General features: G+C 44.6%; 1 protein-coding gene across 1 annotated transcript in view; it reads right to left on the minus strand.

Moving 5' to 3' along the window:
- Window positions 1–2026: 2026 nt before the first annotated feature.
- peak3 (PEAK family member 3) overlaps window positions 2027–21519 on the minus strand; it is a 132576-nt gene continuing 113083 nt past the window's right edge. The window contains 1 exon segment of the mRNA XM_086004676.1: window positions 2027–5263. Within this exon segment, the coding sequence (XP_085860802.1) occupies window positions 4148–5263 (1116 nt within the window). The 3' untranslated portion in view covers window positions 2027–4147.

Genomic DNA, 21519 nt, shown 5'->3' on the forward strand with positions numbered 1-21519 from the left:
GTGTAATGTGCCTGGATTATTTGTGACTGAAGCAGTGCAGTGATATTGCTGCTGATGCAATAAATCACTCAGACGTTATTTTTGAAATTAAATTTAATATAACAAAGATCCAGAGAGGATTCTGAGGTAACACCTAGTTTCCTGCTGCCCCTCTGAATACATACTGAAGCAAAAATCAAACAAAATTATAATACATTCTTAAATCATTATGATTCTTGTGGCTCTTATTTGAATTGTTGAAAACAATGAACGTCAGCAATATAATACACAGCATGATTAATAAAACAGAGACTGAATGGAATATTGTTATACCAGTGGGATATTCTAGGAAAGTTTGAAACTCTAGTTGATTTATAGATATCATTGACTTCTGATGCCTGATACCTTTCAATATCACTCACATTAGCTAGTCCGCCATTATAACTTCAAGAGAATTACATGGCTGGATTAAGATTATTGAGACTCTTCAAGGAATCTTAAATGGGCCCTGGGTGAATATTTCTGGACAGATGAATGCTCAATATTCAGTAGAAACCAAGTTCTCCACTCTACAATCAATTGACAGCAATACTCTCACGTCCTGATTATTGTACATTGCTGTTGAGGGAGCTTGTTTGCTGTCTGAATGTTCGGTATCCAGACTTACTCATCGGCAATGGAACTGTGTGGCATTATCACAGAGAATTATAGAATCATAGAATCTTACAGCACAGAAGGAGGCCATTCGGCTCATCGTGCCTGTCAACTCTTTGAAAGATCTATCCAATTAGTTCCACTCCCTGCTCTTTTCCCATAGCCCTGCAATTTTCTTAAGTATTTATCCAATTCCCTTTTGAAAGTTACAATTGAATCTGCTTCCACCACCCTTTCAGGCAGTGCATTCCATGCTAAATTAGCTGAGCAGATCTTAGCATGTGAAAGAGTTGAGAAACTAGGTATTGTCAGACTATCTGCTTCCTCTTACTCCAACCAATAATTTTCATTTTTAAAATTGTTACCTCGTCTAGTTTAAAATGACAAGAAATAGGAATTGTTTTGAAGCTGGAGCTGCTGCAACAAGGCCTGCAAGTTGCTAAAACAACAGAATAAATAATGACGTAAATTTAATTTGAAGTCAAGAGGAGTCCCGAACTGTCTGCAGCCTGGCAGCAGAACCACGGCGGGAAGCGACGATTGGCCAGAAGAGGTTATGGTAAGTCTTTAAAAACTGCTTCTGTTAGAACTCTTTGTGGGCCAGGGGGAGCAGGAGTGCCCTCTCAAAGCCCTGCAAGAAGATCTTGGGCCTCCCCAGCCCTCGTCTCCTCCCAATCTCCAATCACCCTCGAGACCCCATCCCCGGGCTCCTCCCGAACTCTGATCGCCCGCAAGACCCCATCCCCAGGCTCCTCCCGAACTCTGATCGCCCTCAAGACCCCATCCCCAGGCTCCTCCCAATCTCCAATCACCCTCAAGACCCCATCCCCGGGCTCCTCCCGAACTCTGATCACCCTCAAGACCCCATCCCCAGGCTCCTCCCAATCTCCAATCACCCTCAAGACCCCATCCCCGGGCTCCTCCCGAACTCTGATTGCCCTCAAGAACCCATCCCTGATCTCCGATTGCCCTCAAGACGCCTGCCCCGGCCTCCCCCAAACTTAGCTCTACCTCAAGACCCCAGCCCCGGCCTCCCCTCCCTGAACTTCGACCCCCTGAGGACACCTGCCCCGGCCTCCCCCCGTCCCCCCGAACTTCGATCCCCCTCAAGACCCCGATCGGCAAGACCCCTCTTCCAACTGACAACCGTGGACCATTTCCACGGGTCCCTGGCTGTGGCCTCCTGCTGCCAAATTCCTGTTCCCGCCCACTGGGCAGGTATTGAATCTGGCTGGGTGTGGGTTGCGATTTCGGTTGGGAACTTTTATTTAAATAAGGCCGTGCTGCTAAGATCAGCAGGGCCTTCACGTTCCTGAACTCTCCGGGTGTGCCGCCTGCTACCGGGCTTGTGCGTTCTCCCCCTACCCACCCCCCCCCCCCACCCTGGTAAAGATTATGGCCATTAACTCATCTCTTCTTTCTACAGGTCCTGACTCATCGGCTGAGTGTTTCCAGCATCTCTATTTTTGTTCGCGATTAAACAGTTTGTGCAAGAGCAGAGGCCAATTTAACAAAGTCGGAACACTGGGGGGGGAAACAGGCCCATGGAAAGCAGACAGAAGTGTAAAAATTAAACTGTCATCAGTTGAACTGGTGATTCCACAAATGCTGAGTTCTCAATTGCGTCCCTTCTGTTGCAGGGAGACCAGGTGGAGAAGGGAGATCAGATACTGGGGCTGAATGTTCATGGGAATTTCTCCTGCCTGCCCGCTGTAACTTTGGAGGAAGTTGTGCTGTTTTTCTTGGGTTCCTGTGGCTCTTCTGCCGACATTACAGAAGAACCCCTGCAGAAATTAACCCTTTATGTGCCGTGTGGCCGACTACAGAGCTCCTGGCATCAAGTCTCCAGCCCATTGTCTGAGCCAGGATAGGTGGGTGGCACAGATGGAATATTAGAAGGGGAAATGGTGCAAGAAATAAATACCAATAAAAAAGCAAACGGAATATGGAAGTATAGGCAGAGGAACTGCCACAATGGGGAGAAGTAAGCCAGCGACAGCACCAGGGACAGTCAACAGTGAACGTGTTGACCTGTAACTTGGGTGCAAAGATATTAATTGAATAATGCCTGAACCCACAAGTTGAGGAACTGCACAATGAACCAGACAAGCTGAAGCCTTTTCAATCAAGACTTTATCATCACTTATTTTGACACTGTTGTGATTAATTGGGAGGGGGTTCAGGATTACAGGTGATATGCTGATAGTGCAAATATGTGACTATAGTATTTATCCAAGCTACAGTGAAAATTACATGGAGCATGAGAAGATTTGATTATTATACTAAACTATTTGTTAGTTTGCAATGTTAGTGATGGATGATGGGAAGCAACAGCTGTGACTGTAAATTCCACCTAATGCACCCTGGAAAAAGCTAATAGTTACAAGAGGGCTATGTGGAGCATTAGGTGGACGAGCAGTGGGTAGGGGATCTGCTCCGTTGCCCCATGACATTGGAGGGAGGCTCAAACAATTTTCGTGGCCACAACCAAACATATATTTAATGTTATGCTTTAAATCAACAAATAAAGCTGAATATCTGGAATGTGATGTACTCCCTGGCTTTTCTTCACTCTTTTTCCGAATGCATGTATATTAATTCTGGGATTTGGTTATTTGAGCACTGGCAGCTCCCTAATCCTTCATTTAAGTCATCATTCTTCATGTGTGAGTCATAAGAACGTAAGAAATAGGAGCAGGAGTAGGCCATATGGCCCCTTGAGCCTGCTCCGCCATTCAATAATATCATAGCAGATCTTCTACCTCAACTCCACTTTCCCGCCCAATCTCCATATCCCTTGATTCCCCTAGAGTCCAAAACTTATTGATCTCAGCCTTGAATATACTCAACAACTGAACATCCACAGCCCTCTGGGGTAGAGAATTCCAAAGATTCACCACCCTCTGAATGAAGAAATTCCTCCTCATCTCAGTCCTAAATGGCCGACCCCTTATCCTGAGACTATGTCCCCTAGTTCTAGACTCTCCAGCCAGGGGAAACAGCCTCTCAGCATCTACCCTGTCAATCCCCCTCAGAATCTTATATGTTTCAATGAGATCACCTCTCATTCTTCTAAACTCCAGAGAGTATAGGTCCAGAATCCTCCTGAGGCCATTTAGAGTGCCCCTAGCACAGCCCTGGCTGAGATCAACTAACATAGCCCATGCTAATGAAACTTGAGACCTTCTTGACCTGTATGGGTCAGTACCACACAAGATGATGCATTTAACCTACTAAGCCATCAACAATAGAGTCAAAAGTCTTGGGAACTACTACTTAACAAGTTAAAGTAACGATAGTTATGTTTAATTACTCACAAGTGTACCAGTCAATTCCAGTTTCAAAGAACACAGGTGTGTAAATAAAGCTTGAGGCAGCTTAATCAAATTCATCTGACCAAAATATGTTGTGTAATCTGATATAGTTCTTCTAGTACAACATAAAATGACAGTCTATTATGCGCAGTTAAAGCTGCAGCAGTCAATGTTTACTTGTATTGTTTTCATTTTCTTCTTCAACACTCTTCTTCCAATAGAATCTGCAATCCTTCTATTGCATGAAACACAGAGTCGGGGGCAGCAAATGCAAAGTACTGGCAGCAAAGCCAGTCTTCCAGCTTTACCTGGCTCTCATCATCAAGAAACCTTTCTCCGAGCTTCAGCATCAGCAAAACGCGTTTAACATCCAACCAGTTTCTCAGCAAATGAGGAGGGCCAGTGTTCACGCTGAACACATTACTGCATGGACCCCAAAGTAAGGCCTGTAAGATGCTTTTTGCTTGACGGATATGAATTCTTTTATTAGGATCTGCACGTAAGAGTAATTGGGCAAGGTGTTGAAGCCCTTGAGAATAAACAGATAACGGGGGGATCTGAGGCAGGTCTCCTGTATTGTACTCCTCGTCTTCCTTTTGTCTTGAAATACTCTCAAAAGGATTTGACATGTGCAGAACTTCATAGATCAAAATGCCTAATTGAAATTCATCAAACTTCTTGTACTGGGATGTTGACAACATTTCAGGTGCTAAACGGGCATGATCTGGGTGGAGCTTTTGATCAATGGCAGTGCTCTTTTGTTTAGCTTTGGTGAAATTGCTGATAATAAGCCTTGGCAGCTGAAGATTTTTGCATTGCTCTTTGCTTCTTGGCTCAGCCTTCTGGTCAGCCATCTTAACCAACAGCAAGTTTTCCAGGCGGAGGTCACAATGTGTAACATTATGATCTTTAAGGTGTTCCAACCCTAGGCACAACTGCAGAAGAAGAAGGCTTATTTGACGTTCATAGACCTCTGCCTGGGACTCATGAAGAGTTGCTGCCTCTTTTACAAAATCTGCCATGGTTTGGTAGGGAGCCTCCTGTGTGATGATCACAACCTGACGCCTTTGGTTTGTGTTGCCATTCGGATTAGTTTCGGAGGTTTCTGCTGCAGCATCTGGCCCAGCTTTGTTCTTTTCTGTCTCTGAATCATCAGGAATCAAGACCGCATCTTCAGGAGGCAAGAGGTTTGTTGGGATTGTGGCAACAAAGTGCCCACACACCTGTTGCACATTGAAATGGACTGGGAGGCTTTTCTGCACTGAAAGGGCACAAGGTTCCGCCTGCAGGGATTCTTGGTTCAGAGTTTTGGAGATCTGCATTTGATAAAAGTAAAAAAAAGTGTAATTAAGAAAAAATTCTTTATAATGCTACAGTTAATGTTACTTTCAGAATGAAATTAGAATTTTTTGGCAGCGTGAAGATGAAACTGCCACTGAGATAGGAGTTGGCTTTCAGGAATAGTGTCCCAAACTGAACCAGGCAAATAAGGTATGATTGTGGTGTTTGTAGATTTAGTCGTTGCTAAACCTAGAAACTAGAAACCTGACAGTATCCATCCATTGTAGACACCTTTTTGATTTTGATTTTGAGCATTTCCATTTGACAATGTCTAACAGTAAAACCATCTACTAATGACCGAATCAATTTACGTTCCAGCTCTTTGGTACTTCCTGGGGAGAAGGCAATGAAATTCGCCCAGCTGAAATTGCAGAATTCTTCTTTGTCACAGAGACTGCCAGGGAAATTGGACATTTTCCATGGTGCACAGTGTGACTTGGTCCATCACTTTGTGATATTATTTTATTCTTCGTTCTCAGGATGTGGGCGTCACTGGCAAGACCATCATTTATTGCCCATCCCTTGACGCCCTGATGAAGGTACAGAACTGCTTCTTGAACTACTGGTAGTAGTTTCATGCAACTGAAAGGCATGTTAGGCTGCTTCAGAGGGCAGTTAAGAGTCAGCCATGTTGGTGTGGACCTGGAGTCACATTTAGGCTGGACCAGATAAGAACAACAGGATTCCTTCCCTAGAGGACATTAAGTGAACCAGTTTTTTACTGCTACCAGCTTATTAAAACTGGATTAAAATTCTAAAACTGCCATGGTGGGATTTGAACACACATTCACTGGATTACTAGTCCTGTAACATAACCACTACAATTACCTCCCTCACTAGACCACCAGAGTATTGGATACATCCCCTAACTAAACAGCAATAGAAACTGACTAAGAAAGGTTATGTCATCTGCCCATATCAGTTCACTAAATACAGAGGCACAAAACAAAGGTACTTTGCACATGCTTAGAGGGAATTAACACTGCCAAACCAAAATCATCACACTAAATGGAAACGGGTTTCTTTAAAATAGTAAGTGAGATAGTCTGTCATGTTAGAATGTAAACTAAGGACAGAATATTCAGAATCGGTCTACCATTTGAGAGTCTTCCCAAAATTTGAGGATGACACAAAGAGCCTGCAAAGGGATATAGACAGGTTAAGTGAGTGGGCAATAAGGTAGCAGATGGAGTATAATGTGGGGAAATGTGAGGTTATTCACTTTGGTAGGAAGGATAGAAAAACAGAATATTTTTTAAATGGTGAGAAACTATTAAATGTTGGTGTTCAGAGAGATTTAGGTGTCCTCGTACAGGAAACACAGAAAGTTAGCATGCAGGTACCAGCAAGCAATTAGGAAGGCAAATGGCATGTTGGCAAGGGGGTTGGAGTACAAGAGTAAGGAAGTCTTACTATAATTGTACAGGGCTTTGGTGAGACCACACCTGGAATATTGTGCACAATTTTGGTCTCCTTATCTGAGAAAGGACTTACATGTTTCAGAGGCGGTGCAATGAAGGTTCACTAGATTGATCCCTGGGTTGAGAGGGTTGTCCTATGAGGAGAGATTGAGTAGATTGGGCCTATACTCTCTGGAGTTTAGAAGAATTAGAGATGATCTCATTGAAACATATAAGATTCTGAGGGGGATTGACAGGGTAGATGCTGAGAGGTTGTTTTCCCTGGCTGGAGGGTCTAGAACTAGGGGGCATAGTCTCAGGATAAGGGGTCGGCCATTTAAGACTGCGATGAGGAGGAATTTCTTTACTGAGAGGGTTGTGAACTTCTGGAATTCTCAACCCAAAGGGCTGTGGATGCTGAGTCGTTGAGCATATTCAAGGCTGAGATAGAATTTTGGACTCTAGGGGAATCAAGGGATATGGGGATCGGGCGGGAAAGTGGAGATGAGGTCGAAGTTCAGCCATGATCTTATTGAATGGCGGAGTAGGCTCGAAGGGCCTACTCCTGCTCCTAATTCTTATGTTCTTATGTTCTTATTCTAGTAATATGGATCGAGGATATCTATATGAAAGAGTTAAGAACTGTTTTCTTGTTGGTGGCCTGTTTGTTACTGTTATTAAAGAGAAATTTTCGCAACTTTCCTTTCTTACGCAGTTTGAACTTTTACTTTAATATCTTTCATAAGGGCGAGTGACTACTCATTATTGCTGCATAATCTACATTAATCCTCTGGCTTTACCGCAGACTTTAGAACCATAGTGGTACGTCTTCTGAAATAGATTGTTTTCGGCGATTTTTTATCTATTATATATATAAACGAGCTGGTTTGTCTGTCTGTTTGTCTGTCTGTCTGTCTGTCTGTCCGCTATACACTCAAAAGTTATAGAGCGTACCTACACGCATATTATATCAAAAGAAAGCTTATCATTAGGGGAGTCTAATGGGCATATTTACTTTTTGGTCAGACAAAAGTTGTTCGGACACTATACAAAAAACGTTCAAAAATCCGCTCATTAGCGGTTGACCAATCCTACCGCTCATTAGCGTTGAGTGACGTGATGGTTGACCAATCCTACAGTTCAGTGACCTGATGGTTGACCAATCCGCCATCTGTGGGCGGGCCTAATCCTGCAGCCTCCCGAAACTTTGCCGCCATGTTTTTCATCCCCACAGCGACAGCACCAGCCAAACAAACCCCCACATTGCGGCTCCTGGAGCGGGAGGTGAGTTGGACTCACTCGGGCCGGGCCTCACAACCGCTCGGCCCGAGACACAGAGCGGGTGGGGGAGCGTCAGCGGCCGGCCGTTAACCGCGCCACGGCGCCCTGCCACACCGGGAGCTCAGCTGGGGTCCGTCTCAGCCCCAGAGCCTGGCCGGGCCTCAACCGCTAGGCCCCGCATGTCCACCGCGGCCGGGCTCAGTTTTCAAAGCCCTTCCCCTGGTCCCAAATTATCACAACGGCACCGGGCTTGAGGCGCTAGGGAGGGAGAGGGGAGGGAAGGACAGAGAGCAAAGCAGGGAGAGACAGGGGGAGGGAGAGAGAGAGGGGGAGGGAGGGGAGAGAGAGGAGGAGGGAGGGGAGAGAGGGAGAGGAGAGCAGGAGAGTGAGAGGGGACAGACAGGGGCAGGGACAGAGACGGGGGGAGAGACAGAGGGGACACACAGAGGGGCGGGGACAGAGAGGGGCACGGAGAGAGAGGGGGAGGGAGAGAGAGAGTGTCACAGAGGGAAAGAGTGACACAGAGCGGGGGAGTGGCAGCGCCCGGCTGTAAACTGCGCGGCCCAAAATTGCCCTGGCAACGCCGGGCCCCCCCAGCTAGTATAAATATATAGAAGCAAGATTCTTAACGATTTGACTTTTAATACAATTTAGACTTTCAACACTGAGTGCCCCTTTTCTTTCTTGATGTATATACGTTAAAGCCACAAGATCTGAGTGAACACTTCTGCAATTTCCTAATGCTGATTACAAAATTAAATTCTTACTGGGCATAGAATATTTCACAATTCATAATAGTATATTCAAATAGTAAATCTGCATTTCTCTGACAGTGAGCCTGCCATTTCACAGCAGAACAGTTACTTTCTCTGATGTTACAGTGCACTTTCTAGCAGAGATCTGTGGGCAACTTATTTAAGCGTGAAGCCTGGTTGGCTTCCCCCATCCCTAGCCCAGTGGCATTGCGGACAATTGTAACTCAACACAGGCCAGGAAGCAGGCTGTAACCTTCTGGCTTGTATGGCCAAATGCTACACATTGGGCAATACCTTTACCAATTAGACCATCAGGGCAGCTCCCAAAAGGAATCCTGTATTTTGTTGCCCTATCTTCAGCTTTGGGGAGTATCAATATCTTCTGGTTGTGCAGTCTTATTTTATCTGTTTCAGTTACCTCATTCTGGTGTGCAACATTGAGGCAGTTGGGACGAGTCTGGGGTGCATGCTACAGTGGGGTGGGTGAAGGAGAATCGATGGGATGTTAGCATCAGAGACAGCAGTTGTTAAAGTACGTACAGTGTGGCCGGGGAGTGTTGGTAGCGGGGAGCTAGCTTGGAGAACTTGGCTGCTGCAGGGGATATCTGGCCAAGTCAAGGTTTAGTAATATAGATCTGAGCATCAGTAATAGTTTTGCTCTGCTCTCTGGCATACAATCTGGGAGAGAACGGCTAACACAAGGGATTTAGCTCAGCAGAAAATGACTGATTTGGGGGGATTTAGCCAAAAAAGGAGCAATTGTTGTGTGGAACCTACGTATCAGAGCTATTTACTGTTCTACTGTCTGCTGTGTGGCTTGGAAGAGATCATTTGGCTGCTGTAGAGGATGTGGATAAGAAAAGTATGATTACTTTGGGTACCTAATTAGTAAGAGAATGATGAAAGCAAGGGGGCTTTATGAGGAGAGAATATCTGCTGAAAGAATTCTGGATTAGAGTGGCTGGAATGAGGGAACTAGGCTTGGACAATCTAGTTACGTGGAGTCATCTGGTTAAGAAGTAATTGATTGCTGGGAGGGGTGGGGAAGGGTGGGGGGGAGATGGGGGGGCGAGTCTAGGTGGGGTAGAGGAACAAAGGGATCTCGGAGTACAAATACATAAATCACTAAAAGTTGCGACGCAGGTTAGCAATGCCATAAAAAAAGCAAACCAAGCACTAGGGTTTATTTCTAGAGGTATAGAATTGAAAAGTAGGGAAGTTATGCTAAACATGTATCGAACCTTGGTTAGACCACACTTAGAATATTGCATACAGTTCTGGTCGCCATATTATAAAAAGGATATAGAGGCATTGGAGAGGGTGCAGAATCTTCTGCTCTGTAAAGGCAGATTAACTGCTCCGGTAGGCTTGGTATAAAACCACCTCGCTGGTATGGACAACATGATCAAAGATGGAGTGAGAGATATAGGAGACCTGGAACAGAAAACATAAAAACATGTGGCCTGGGAGAAAATGGTTGCTGTGGGTATGTAAGGGTCACCTAGTCGCCATTTGGCATCTCCCCATGGTGGTATGGCTGAGATAATCAGCTCAGTGTGTGGAGGATTACAAGTCGACATCCCACTACTTGATGGCAAGGCACATTAGTGCTCCAAATAAGTTGCACCACATCGTCATCCTCTGGACAATATGTTTCAACCACATTTAAAAAAAATCATTAGTACTTTCAACATCAATATCATTTTAGTTATCAGCACAACAGTAGTGAATGCATTCTTACATAGGAATACATAGGATGTACGGCACAGAAACAGGCCATTCGGCCCAACCAGTCCATGCCGGCATTTATGCTCCACACGAGCCTCCTCCCGTCTTTCCTCATCTAAATCTATCAGCATAACCCTCTATTCCCTTTTCCCTCATATGCTTGTCTAGCCTCCCCTTAAATGTATCTATACCGTTCGTTTCAACCAACCCCTGTGGTAGCGAGTTCCACATTCTCACCTCTCTTTGGATAAAAAAGTTTCTTCTGAATTCCCTATTGGATTTCTTGGTGACTATCTTATATTGATGGCCTCTAGTTATGCTCTTCCCCACAAGTGGAACCATTCTCTTTGTAATTTTAAAGACCTCTATTAGGTCACCCCTCAGCCTTCTTTTTTCAAGAGAAAAGAGACCCAGCCTATTCAGCCTTTCCTGATGTATACCCTCGCATTTCTGGTATCATCCTTGTAAATCTTCTCTGCACCCTCTCCAGTGCCTCTATATCCTTTTTATAATATGGTGACCAGAACTGTACGCAGTACGCTAAGTGTGGTCTAACCAAGGTTCGATACATGTTTAGCATAACTTCCCTACTTTTCAATTCTATACCTCTAGAAATAAACCCTAGTGCTTGGTTTGCTTTTTCATGGCATTGCTAACCTGTGTCGCAATTTTTAGTGATTTGTGTATTTGTACTCCGAGATCCCTTTGTTCCTCTACCCCACCTAGACTCGCACCTCCAAGTAATAAGTGACCTCCCTATTCTGTGGAAGTAAAGTCTTAGCTTTGGACTAACTACAAATGATGTCAGTCGAGGTATTGCCGTATACCAATAGCTTAGCACTACAATCGGTTTGAATGCTTTCTTCATAAAGGCCAGTTAATAGTCATCCTGCCAATGGCAATGGTTGATTTAAAGAGACTGTTTGTTCCAGCTCAGATAAATTTCCTATGCATGTACAGAAGGACACTGGTTTACAGGAACCTTTTTTTAACAGATGTAACTCCCTGATAGGACTGAAACTGTCCAATGCAGCATTAGCAGATATACAGACAGTGCAAAAAAAAATTGTATTCAGCCACAACAACTTGCATTTATATAGTGTCTTTAATGTAGTAAAACGTCCCAAGGATCTTCACAGGAGCATTATCAGACAAAATATGACACGAGCCACATAAAGAGATATTAGGACAGTTGAGCAAAAGCTTGGTTAAAGAGATAACTTTAAGAAAAATAGAACATAAGAAATAGGTGCAGGGGTAGGCCATATGGCCCTTCGAGCCTGCTCCACCATTCAATAAGATAATGGCTGAACTTTTACAACAACTGCACTTTCCCGCCCTATCCCCATATCCCTTGATTCTCTTGAATATACTAACTTACCATTTGCCATCCTAATTGCTTGCTGTATCTGTATGTTAACTTTGCAAGTCTTTCTTTCTTTTTATGTTAACTTTCTGTGATTTGTGTACAAGGACACCCAAATTCCCCTGAATCCCTCTGAATACTAGTCCCTCACCTTTTAAAAAATATTCTGCTTTTCCATTCTTCCTACCCAAGTGGATAATTTCACACGTCCCCACAGCTCCATCTGCCACCTTCTTGGCCAATCATTAAACTGGCCTATATCCCTTTGCAGCCTCTTTGTGCCCTCCTCACAACTTACTTTTCCACCTAGCTTTGTATTGTCAGCAGACTTGGATATATGATGCTTGGTCACCTCATCTAAGTCATTGAAATAGATTGTAAATAGCTGTAGCCCAAGCACTGATCTTTGCAGCACTCCACTAGTTACACCCTACCATCCTGAAAATGACCCGTTTATTCCTACTTTCTGTTTTCTGTCCATTAACCAATCCTCTATCCATCCATGCTAATAAATGACCCCAACACTTATCTTGCATAGCAACCTTTTATGTGGCACCTTATCAAATGCCTTTTGGAAATCCAAATATACTACATCCACTGGTCCCTTTTATCTACATCCTCAAAAAACTCTAATAAATTTGTTAAACACGATTTCCCTTTCATAAAACCATGTTGACTGCCTAATTTTCTATGTATCCCGTTACCACTTCCTTAATAAAGGAGTCCACCATTTTCCCGATGACTGATGTCAGGCTAACTGGCCTGTAGTTTCCTGTTTTCTCTCTCCCTCCTTTCTTGAATAGTGGGGCTACATTTGCTACCTTTCAATCCGCTGGGACCATTCTACAATCTAGGGAATTTTGGAAGATCACAACCAATGCATCCACTTTCTCTGCAGCCATCTCTTTTAAGAACCCTAGGATGTAGGCCATTAGGTCCAAGGGATTTGTTGGCTTTTAGTCCCATTAGTTTCTCAAGTACTTTTTCACTACTGATAGTAATTACTTCAAGTTCCTCACTCTTATTAGTCCCTTGGCTCCCCACTATTTTTGGTATGCTTTTTGTGTCTTCTACTGTGAAGACAGATACAAAATATTTTTTAAAACTCTCTGCCATTTCCTTATTCCCCATTATAATTTCACCTGTCTCAGCCTCTAAGGGACCAATGCTTACTTGTGCTACTCTCTTCCTTTTTAAATACTTGTAGAAGCTCTTATAATCTGTTTTTATATTTCTTGCTTGTTTACTCTCATATTCTGTTTTCTTTCTCTTTATCAAATTCTTGGTTATTCTTTGCTGGTTTCTAAAGCTCTCCCAATCCTCAGGCTTATTACTATTCTTCGCAACATTATAAGCCTCTTCTTTTAATCGAATACTATCCTTAACTTCTTTAGTTAGCCATGGATGGATCACCTTTCCCGTGGAGTTTTTATTTCTCAATGGAATGTATATCCATTGAGAATTTTGGAATATTTCTTTAAATGTTTGCCACTGCTTATCTACCATCACATCTTTTAATCTAATTTCCCAATCTACCTTAGGTAACTTGCTCCTCATACCCATGTAATTGGCTTTATTTAAGTTTAAGACTCTCGTTTCCGACTGAAGTATTTCACTCTCAAACTCAATGTGAAACTTTATCATATTACGATCACTCTTCCCCAGAGGATCCTTTACTATTTTCTCTCTCCCTCCTTTCTTGAACAATGGAGGTTATATTTGCTACCTTCCAATCCACAGAGACTGTTCTAGAATCTAGGGAATTCTGGACAATCAAAACCAATGCATCCACTATCTCTGCAGCCACCTCTTTTAAAACCCTAGGATGTAGGCCATCAGGACCAGGGGATTTGTTGGCTCTTAGTCCCATTATTTTCTCCAGTACCTTTTCTTTACTAATATTAATTACTTTAAGTTCCTCACTCTCATTAGACCCTTGGTTACCCACACTTTCTGATATGTTCTTTGTGTCTTCTACAATGAAGACAGACACAAAATATTTCTTTAACGTCTCTGCCATTTCCTTATTCCCCATTATAATTTCTCCTGTCTCTGCCTCTAAGGGACCCACGTTTACTTTTGCTTATCTCTTCCTTTTTACATACTTGTAAAAGCTTTTCTAATCTGTTTTTATATTTCTTGCTAGTTTACTCTCATTCTATTTTCTCCCTCTTTATCACTTTAAGGAGCATCTTAAAAGAGGAGAGAGAGGTAGAGAGGAGGAGAGAGAGGTAGAGAGGCAGAGAGGCTTAGGGATTCCAGAGCTTAGGGCCTAGACAGCTGAAGGCACAGCTGCCAATGGCTGGGTGATGGAAATCGGGGATGCGCAAAAGGCCAGAATAAGAGGAGCGCAGAGATCGCGGAGGGTTGTAGGGCTCTGATTTATTTGTTTTGTATGTAGTCTACCAAGTACAGTGACTGTTTGTGGTTAATGCTAATTAGAGCTTCCTTAAACAAATGCTGTACAGGTGATGATGCGGTTAATCTGACTAAATACATTGTGCGTAATCGCCTGCTATTGATACAAAAGTTCCATCCCTGAAGAGCACAACAGGCAGTTGCAAACCTCTTATCCTTGTAATATAAATCCACTGTCAGAGCTGCTCTAGTGATGACTTTATTTCCTAGATAGTTATAACAAAACAGAAACTATTCACTCTTTGATGGGCAGTAGCTGGTTTATGCTTGGTATTTTAAATATGCAAATGCTAATCGAATTGTTTAAAGTCTTTGTGGCTACCCTGCCAGTGATGGAGGATGGGTTCAACAGATGGCAGTACTATGACTTGCTATGCACCTGTCATTGGAAGAAAGCACACTATGTCAGCACAAATAATGTCACTGACAGCTGCATAAGGGAAACATTTGGGCCACTGTGTTTGTCATAGAACCATATGAATGACAGTGACAGTTGGCTACAAATTGTGAAACAGTTCATCGGCACCAGAGTTGATGCATAAAAATAAACTTTTCTTCAGTCACCAGCTTTTACATGGAGAAACCTACGAAACACAGCACAATAAAGTCCCAAACAAAATGTGCTAGGTATTCCCAAGTTAACGTTTCAGGTCAATGACCTTTCAAAGTCATTGACCTGGAACATTAACTGTGTTTCTCTCTCCACTAATGCTGAGTGTTTCCAGCATTTTCTGTTTTTATTTCAGATTTCCACCATCCGCAGTATTTTGCTTTTTTGCTCAGTATTCCCGTTAGGCTAGGTTGCTAAAGTAAGATTCCTAGAATAAGGAATGACATACTTTTGACCATTTCCGATGCTGATCTTTCTGATTGTTAATAAGTGAGTAATGGTATAGTTTACAGTACAGACATATGGACAGGAATTGGATCTACACATTACATGTTTGTCTAACTTTGCACTTAACAGAAAGTTAACACATAGAAAATAAACAGTCATACATACATTGATCAAACTAGTTCTGAAGTGTATTTTGAGCTTACATTGACAGAGCTACCTATACTTGAAGAGGTTCTGTTAAATGTAGTGGAACCCGCCCCATTCACATTGCAGGAACGATTCCAGCAGATTGGCGCGAACACTAAAAACAGCCACCTATGCTGTTTAAAAGTCGTGATTGTGACTTTCATTTCTGGCCACAGATCTTATTCCCTATCTGGAAATGGTCCGATCAGGCCAGCAAGCAGACAACTACAGCTATGTTCTTTTCTAGTTCTCTCTTTTCTTCTCTGACAGCCATATTGTAAACATCTTTTAAAGATTCTCTATTCTTTCCAGTGTTTTTTTTACATAGAAATTGCAGCTCAGAAGCAGGTCATTCAGCCCAACTGGTTTATGCTGGTGTTTATGCTTCACATGAGCCTCCACTCATCCCTCTTCATCTAGCCCTATCAGTACATCCTTCGAAACGATCATAAGTTTGAAACGCACCCAATACTTCCACTCTCACTTATCTACCTGCAGGCTTATCTTATTTATCTATTTCACTTTGTATTGTCTTATTAATCCATTTAGCGGCACATTTCGTTAATCTGTCCTTATTTGTCCTCGTGTAGTCCTTAAACATTTCCATTTGTTCTCAAATGTTTTCTTGAGTACTACCTTCTAGTCGATCTGTTTAATCTCCCCTCATTGCCTTGAAGTATGTCCCTTTCAACGCTGTACACCTCAGTTTTAGTTTGCAATATTTGTTTATCCCAGACCATGTCACATTTCACCATGTAATGGTCGCTGTTGCCAAGAATGCCATTATTTCCATTCCCAGTATTCTATATGGGTCACTTGCCATTACTAGGTCGAGATGCAGGTTACCTTTTGTGGCATTTAAATAAAATAAAATAAAAATTACTCATGCATTACATTTTTGAGACTACTTGGGCATTCCCAGTTTCTATGAGGTTGTATAAAGTCCCCCATCAGAATGACCTTTCTGGTTGCACGTGCTTTCCTCATGGGGTAGAAATTGTTTTGTGTGGCACCTGTTTTTTGGGTGTAAAATGGGCGCAACACTGACAAGTATAACAGTGGGGCAGCCTGCCCCCAATCTACGCTGCGTTTGGGCTACTGGTAAATTCGTTAGGCCCATTTTTTAGGCATCCTGGGTGGCCGCCTAAAATAGTCATTCGGCCCTTTGCATATGTTAATGCATGGCCTGACGTCTGTTTAAGGACCCCTTGGGAAATTTGTTTCTGATGAGCGGAGCAGGCACCGGGCAATGAGGCAACTTCTTTTCCTTTAGAAAGTACTGGTGTAAAGACAGCGAAGTGGCGGTTTGAAGACTAAGAAGGATCACCTTTCTTAGAACACAAGAAGAAAAGATGGACTTGGAGCAAAAGAGTAAAGAGACATTGGGTTGAGCCGCAAACGGGGCGCCAAGCTCGCCTGGGCGACAGATTTTGCGCTGCTATCGGAGCAGCAGTGATCGCCGGAAATTCAGCTTGAGCGCCCCAAGAGGGACACGGGGCAAGGCTCGAGGTGCTCCGCGTCCCTCTTAGGGCGAATATCGCAGCGCAACGTGCCACAGCGCCACACGCTGCGGCATGGCGCGCTGCAGTACTGCAGGCCTTCCTCCCATTCTTAAGGGGGAGGGGCCTGCACCAGCGCGATCAGCGATCGTGAGTGCCGGCAAAAGAGCCCGGCACCGAGGAGAAGTGCCGGGCTCTCGGAAAACAGCCGGCAATGCTGCAGGGGGAGAACAGGAGGCTGGGGACGGAGGTGCTGGCAGGCGGCCACCGGAAAAAACGGCCGCCCCGCACCGCCACCTTAATTTGCGCCACTGCCACCACAGGTAGGCCCCGTGAACCGGGCGCGATTAGCGAGCGGCGCTACAGAGGCGGTCGCTGCCAAATATCGCGATCGGGGCGGTAGCGGGGCGCTGCGCACACGATGACGTAATCGGTGGTGGTGCAGCGCAACAGGCTAATGCCGCCATTAGCGCCCCAGCTAAATATCGCGGGAGGCGTGGCCAGTGGCGCTAAAGCCACTGAGTGCCCTCTTTAGGTGCTAACTGGTGGCGCAGCCCACCGAATTTCTCCCCCAGTGTAGGACGAGCCCTCGCTTCTTGAGGTTGATAGTCAGATCTGACAGACCTAGCAAACACAAAACTTGACTATCACAACGGTTGAACAGAATGGAGCAATAGAGGGAGGTTCTTTACTAATATTATTGAGATTAGAGTTGTAGGAGAAAAATGAGTCAAAAAAGATCAGTGTTCTCTTTAGATAACTTTCAGGAAGGAAGAGGATTGGAAAGAAGGATTAACTTAAGTTGCAAGGCACAGCTTTGGCAAGGGACCAGAAGGAACAACTGCTGACTATTGAAGCATTCACATTGAGGAGAGAAGGGAATAGATTTTTAAAAAATCACCAACAATTAAACCAGTGATAACCTTAATAAAATACTTTCTCATCTCACATTTTTCGTACCTTCCCTTCCTTTGTTTATTCTAATTTCTTAAGGTCTCTCTCCTCCTACCAATCCCTTATGGATTTCCATCTCCTGCTCATTTCCCTGCCTTCATTTTTTCATAGTAGTTGTGACTAAGCTTCTGTAACTTTACAGTGGACACAGCTGCATTCTGTGCATTTCACGGTGTACTAGTGCACACTTGGGCTGCTCCATAAAGTAAGAGGGCATCACAACACATACTTACCTTACTCGTTTTAATGATCACATATTATGAGGTGACAAATGACAAACATGGCATCACCCAGAATAGTACTTAGCTATACAGCGCACAAGTCCTAGGCTTAATTTGCAGCCTATACTGAATCAGATGATCTGAGGTGAGCTGCTCTAACAGGCTTCGGAAAGGGAACTCATCCAGGGTTCCCTCTCCCGATCCAGTGGTCCTTGTTTGAAAAAGCACACATGCGGACACTGGGAGAGGACAGTTTCGGGCTTGGCTCTGATGTCTTTCATGGTCAGATCACAGACACTCACTGATTAGACTCCTACATTAAGACCAGCTCCTTGTGAGAGGTACTGGGTGCCTGTGGCATTCATGGAACCGTACACAGAAAGTGTTGGCACTTTCAGGGCATGGGGAGGGGCAGAAATTAGAAAAATACTGTAGATTAAAAAAAAACCCTGGACAATAACAAAATACTGAAAGCCTGTTTGGCCCAATGGTAAGGGCATGAAACGGTTAAACTTCGAGGCACAGAAAAGGTGCCAGCCATCAGAGTCTGCAGTTCTTGGAGAACACATTGATACTGGACAATGAAAGCTTTGACTCATGATTAACTCTGCAAAGGACATTGACATTGAACTGTGAGGCCTTGAATCATGATTGATTTCGATGGGAAAAGTTAACATTTGGACAATGCTCTGAGTTTAACTGAAACAATTGGGGTCATGATCGACTTCCTGACATGAATGGAAGATACACAAGTCCCGAGCAGACAATCAGCCAACCGCCCATCAACAGTAATAGAAATCACATTGAATATGTGTTACAGAAAGCGGGAGAGGAGATAAGGAGTTATCTTCGATCTCACAACTCTTTACACCTCTGGTGATTGAATTACAGGTTGACGAGGTGTGAATGTCGGACAGTTCAGCAAACCGACAACCAAATCTGGTTGGGGGAGGCCCAGCATGGGGCCAGGTGACTAAGAGAACTATAAGAAGGAACCACACCACAGCTCTCTCTCTCTATCACTCAGAAGCTCACTCTGGGAAGCTCTCTCTCTCTCTCTCGGAAGCTAGCTCTGACTACAGCAACTGCCAGGTATAAGAAGGAAGGGAAGACGGTCATCTCCAGCTTCCAGCCTGCAATCAACGTCGGCCAATACCAGCCGGATGGGTGATTGTAAGTATCAGTTGACTCTACAAGGGGTTTGCGCTGTGTAGGCAGCTGCAGTCAGACAAAGGAAGACAGGGACAGGTCATCTCCGATCCAGGCCTACAATCCACAATGGTAATGACTGGCTGGGTGATTGTAAGTTTCAGCCAAATCTCAACAGGTTTTTGTCTGTGTTTTGTTGGGTTTAATAAACTAACAGCTTTGGATTGAACCTAAACCTTTGTGTCGTCTACCATTTTGTTCCTGTAAAACCCAGTGTTAAAGAACCCTTGTAAGGACGAGGAAACCAAACACCTTACATATCTTGGCGACCGCGGCAGGATTCTTGAGATGTGGAACATAATAAGGCACAAAGTAAGGGCAACAAACTCTAGGGAGGCTAAGGTAGTCTCAGGTTGGCTAAGGTAGCCAAAGTAAACATTTCTGAGCCGGGGCAAAAGAAATGATGTACTCTCCGCAGGAGAAAGCGGTAGAATGGGCGGTTAGAAGTAGCCGTTGGAAGTCTACGGAGGCTAAGGTAGCCTCGTATATATGTAGCAAGTTAGATATTTCTGAGCCATGGGCCCGAGAAATGTTACACACTGAGGATCCGCAGGAAAAAGCAGCAGAGTGGACGGTTAGTGTTAACCATAAAAGAACGAGAGAGAAGGCGATTTGGCTACTGTGTCTACAGAAGCAAACCTTGATTCTCAGGGAAAAGGTGAAACAGCTGGAAGATGAGAAAAAGGAACTAGAAACCAAGGCAAGCAATAAGGACGCCGCCATAGAGCGACTGATGAAAGATTTAAGTGAGGAAAGGCAGGAGAGAAAGGTTGAGGAGAGGGCGCAGAACAATCTCGAATACTTACAGTGTCAGGTGACAGAGGGTAAGAGGCTGTGTCAGACTCACTGTGAACAAAGTGAAAGGAATCTAGAAAGAGGCGAAGAGGCGGAGGAATGATTGAAAGATATCAAGGTAGTGTATAGTGTAGCCCGAACTCAGGGTTATGAGGGGGCAGATCACGGGCCTTGTAATGAAAAGATCCGTAAGTTGACCTTAAATCTATCCGGGGCCAGAGGGACGGTTCGTTTCATGGCGCCTGGAGAAGTTGGGGAAGACTGGGATATGGAGGGTAAAGAATCAGATGATGGCCCCTGTACAGCAAGCATTGGCCGGCTCCCGAAGCACCGGGACCACCGAGACCGATGTGTCCCCTACGACAGCAGAAGTTTGGTCCGCCACCAGTGGGTGGTGGCCCGGCGCCGTTGCCGAGCGATTATGTGCTCTCATTTACACTGCTTCAGCTACAGGAAATGCTGACGAGTGTGGCTAAATTAAAGCAGAGAGGGGACGCCTCCGTTCATTTCACCAATATAGAGCAGGTAGGGGGCATTAATAATCGCAACAAGGAGGAGATGAGGAAGTTGATACTGTTCTCCCTAGATGGGAAGCGATATCAGAGTTTGTCGGCAGCCACCAAGTTAGGGGGAGGAACCATGCACGGCTTGAAAGATGAGATCTTGGTAGCACTAGGGCACAGCCAAGGTGGTCCGTTCTTGCAGGTAGAGCAGATGAGGCAGCAGGCAGGCGAGTCGCCAGATATGTTTGCAGATAGATTGTGGCCGACTTACGTGAGTGCCACTGGAGGAGATCTAGTACGCGCAGACTTAAGAGGGGCTCCCAGGAATCATTGGCTGAGAACCGTAGTGTCCAACAGTTTGCTGTGAATCAGGGCAAAGGCCGAGTCATGGTTTGACCCAGAGGACCTCCACAATACGGAGATGGGTGTGCTGAGGAAGCTGACTCTAGCTTTCAAGTCAGGACAAGTGGAAGAGGAGAAACACAGGGGGAAGGTGCATGAAGTGAAAGGGAATGTGAGGAGTAAAAGGGAATGGAGACAGGAGGGAAGTAATGCGGGTAGATCCCAGGCGTGTTTTAAATGTGGGAAGTTGGGACACCGGAGTAAGGAGTGTAAGCTCCCGAAAGGGGGGAAACCAGGGCACGAGGGTCCCGAGGTAGAGACAAACCAAGGGAAGGTAGAAGACGACCCAGTAAAAATCTTAGTGGCTGCATTACAGCAGGCTATGGGCAAGGATAAAGGGAAACTGGATGCTGCTGTGGGTGACAGAGGACCCAACGTGTCTGCACCCTCACTGTGACGGGGCCACACCCAGCCCGAGTACCTGTATCTGCTCATCTACAATGAGTGGGGCAGACCATGTGTAGATGTGATAGTGGAGACCATTAGGGGGAGGTATTTGGTAGACACAGGAGCCTCTAGCACGGTGGTCCACTCACCGAATCTGACCACTTCCCCATGGTCAAGCGGGGTCCCATTTACATTAGCAGGTTTCATGGGTAATGAATAGGCTGGGGCGGTATAGAAACCCTTAACGATAGAATTAGGACCCAACGTTACGAAATGGGAATGCATTTTG

This window comes from Somniosus microcephalus, chromosome 13, assembly GCF_052327205.1.
Source record: "Somniosus microcephalus isolate GS21.2 chromosome 13, FLI_Smic_1.0, whole genome shotgun sequence".
Classification (NCBI taxonomy): Eukaryota; Metazoa; Chordata; class Chondrichthyes; order Squaliformes; family Somniosidae; genus Somniosus; species Somniosus microcephalus.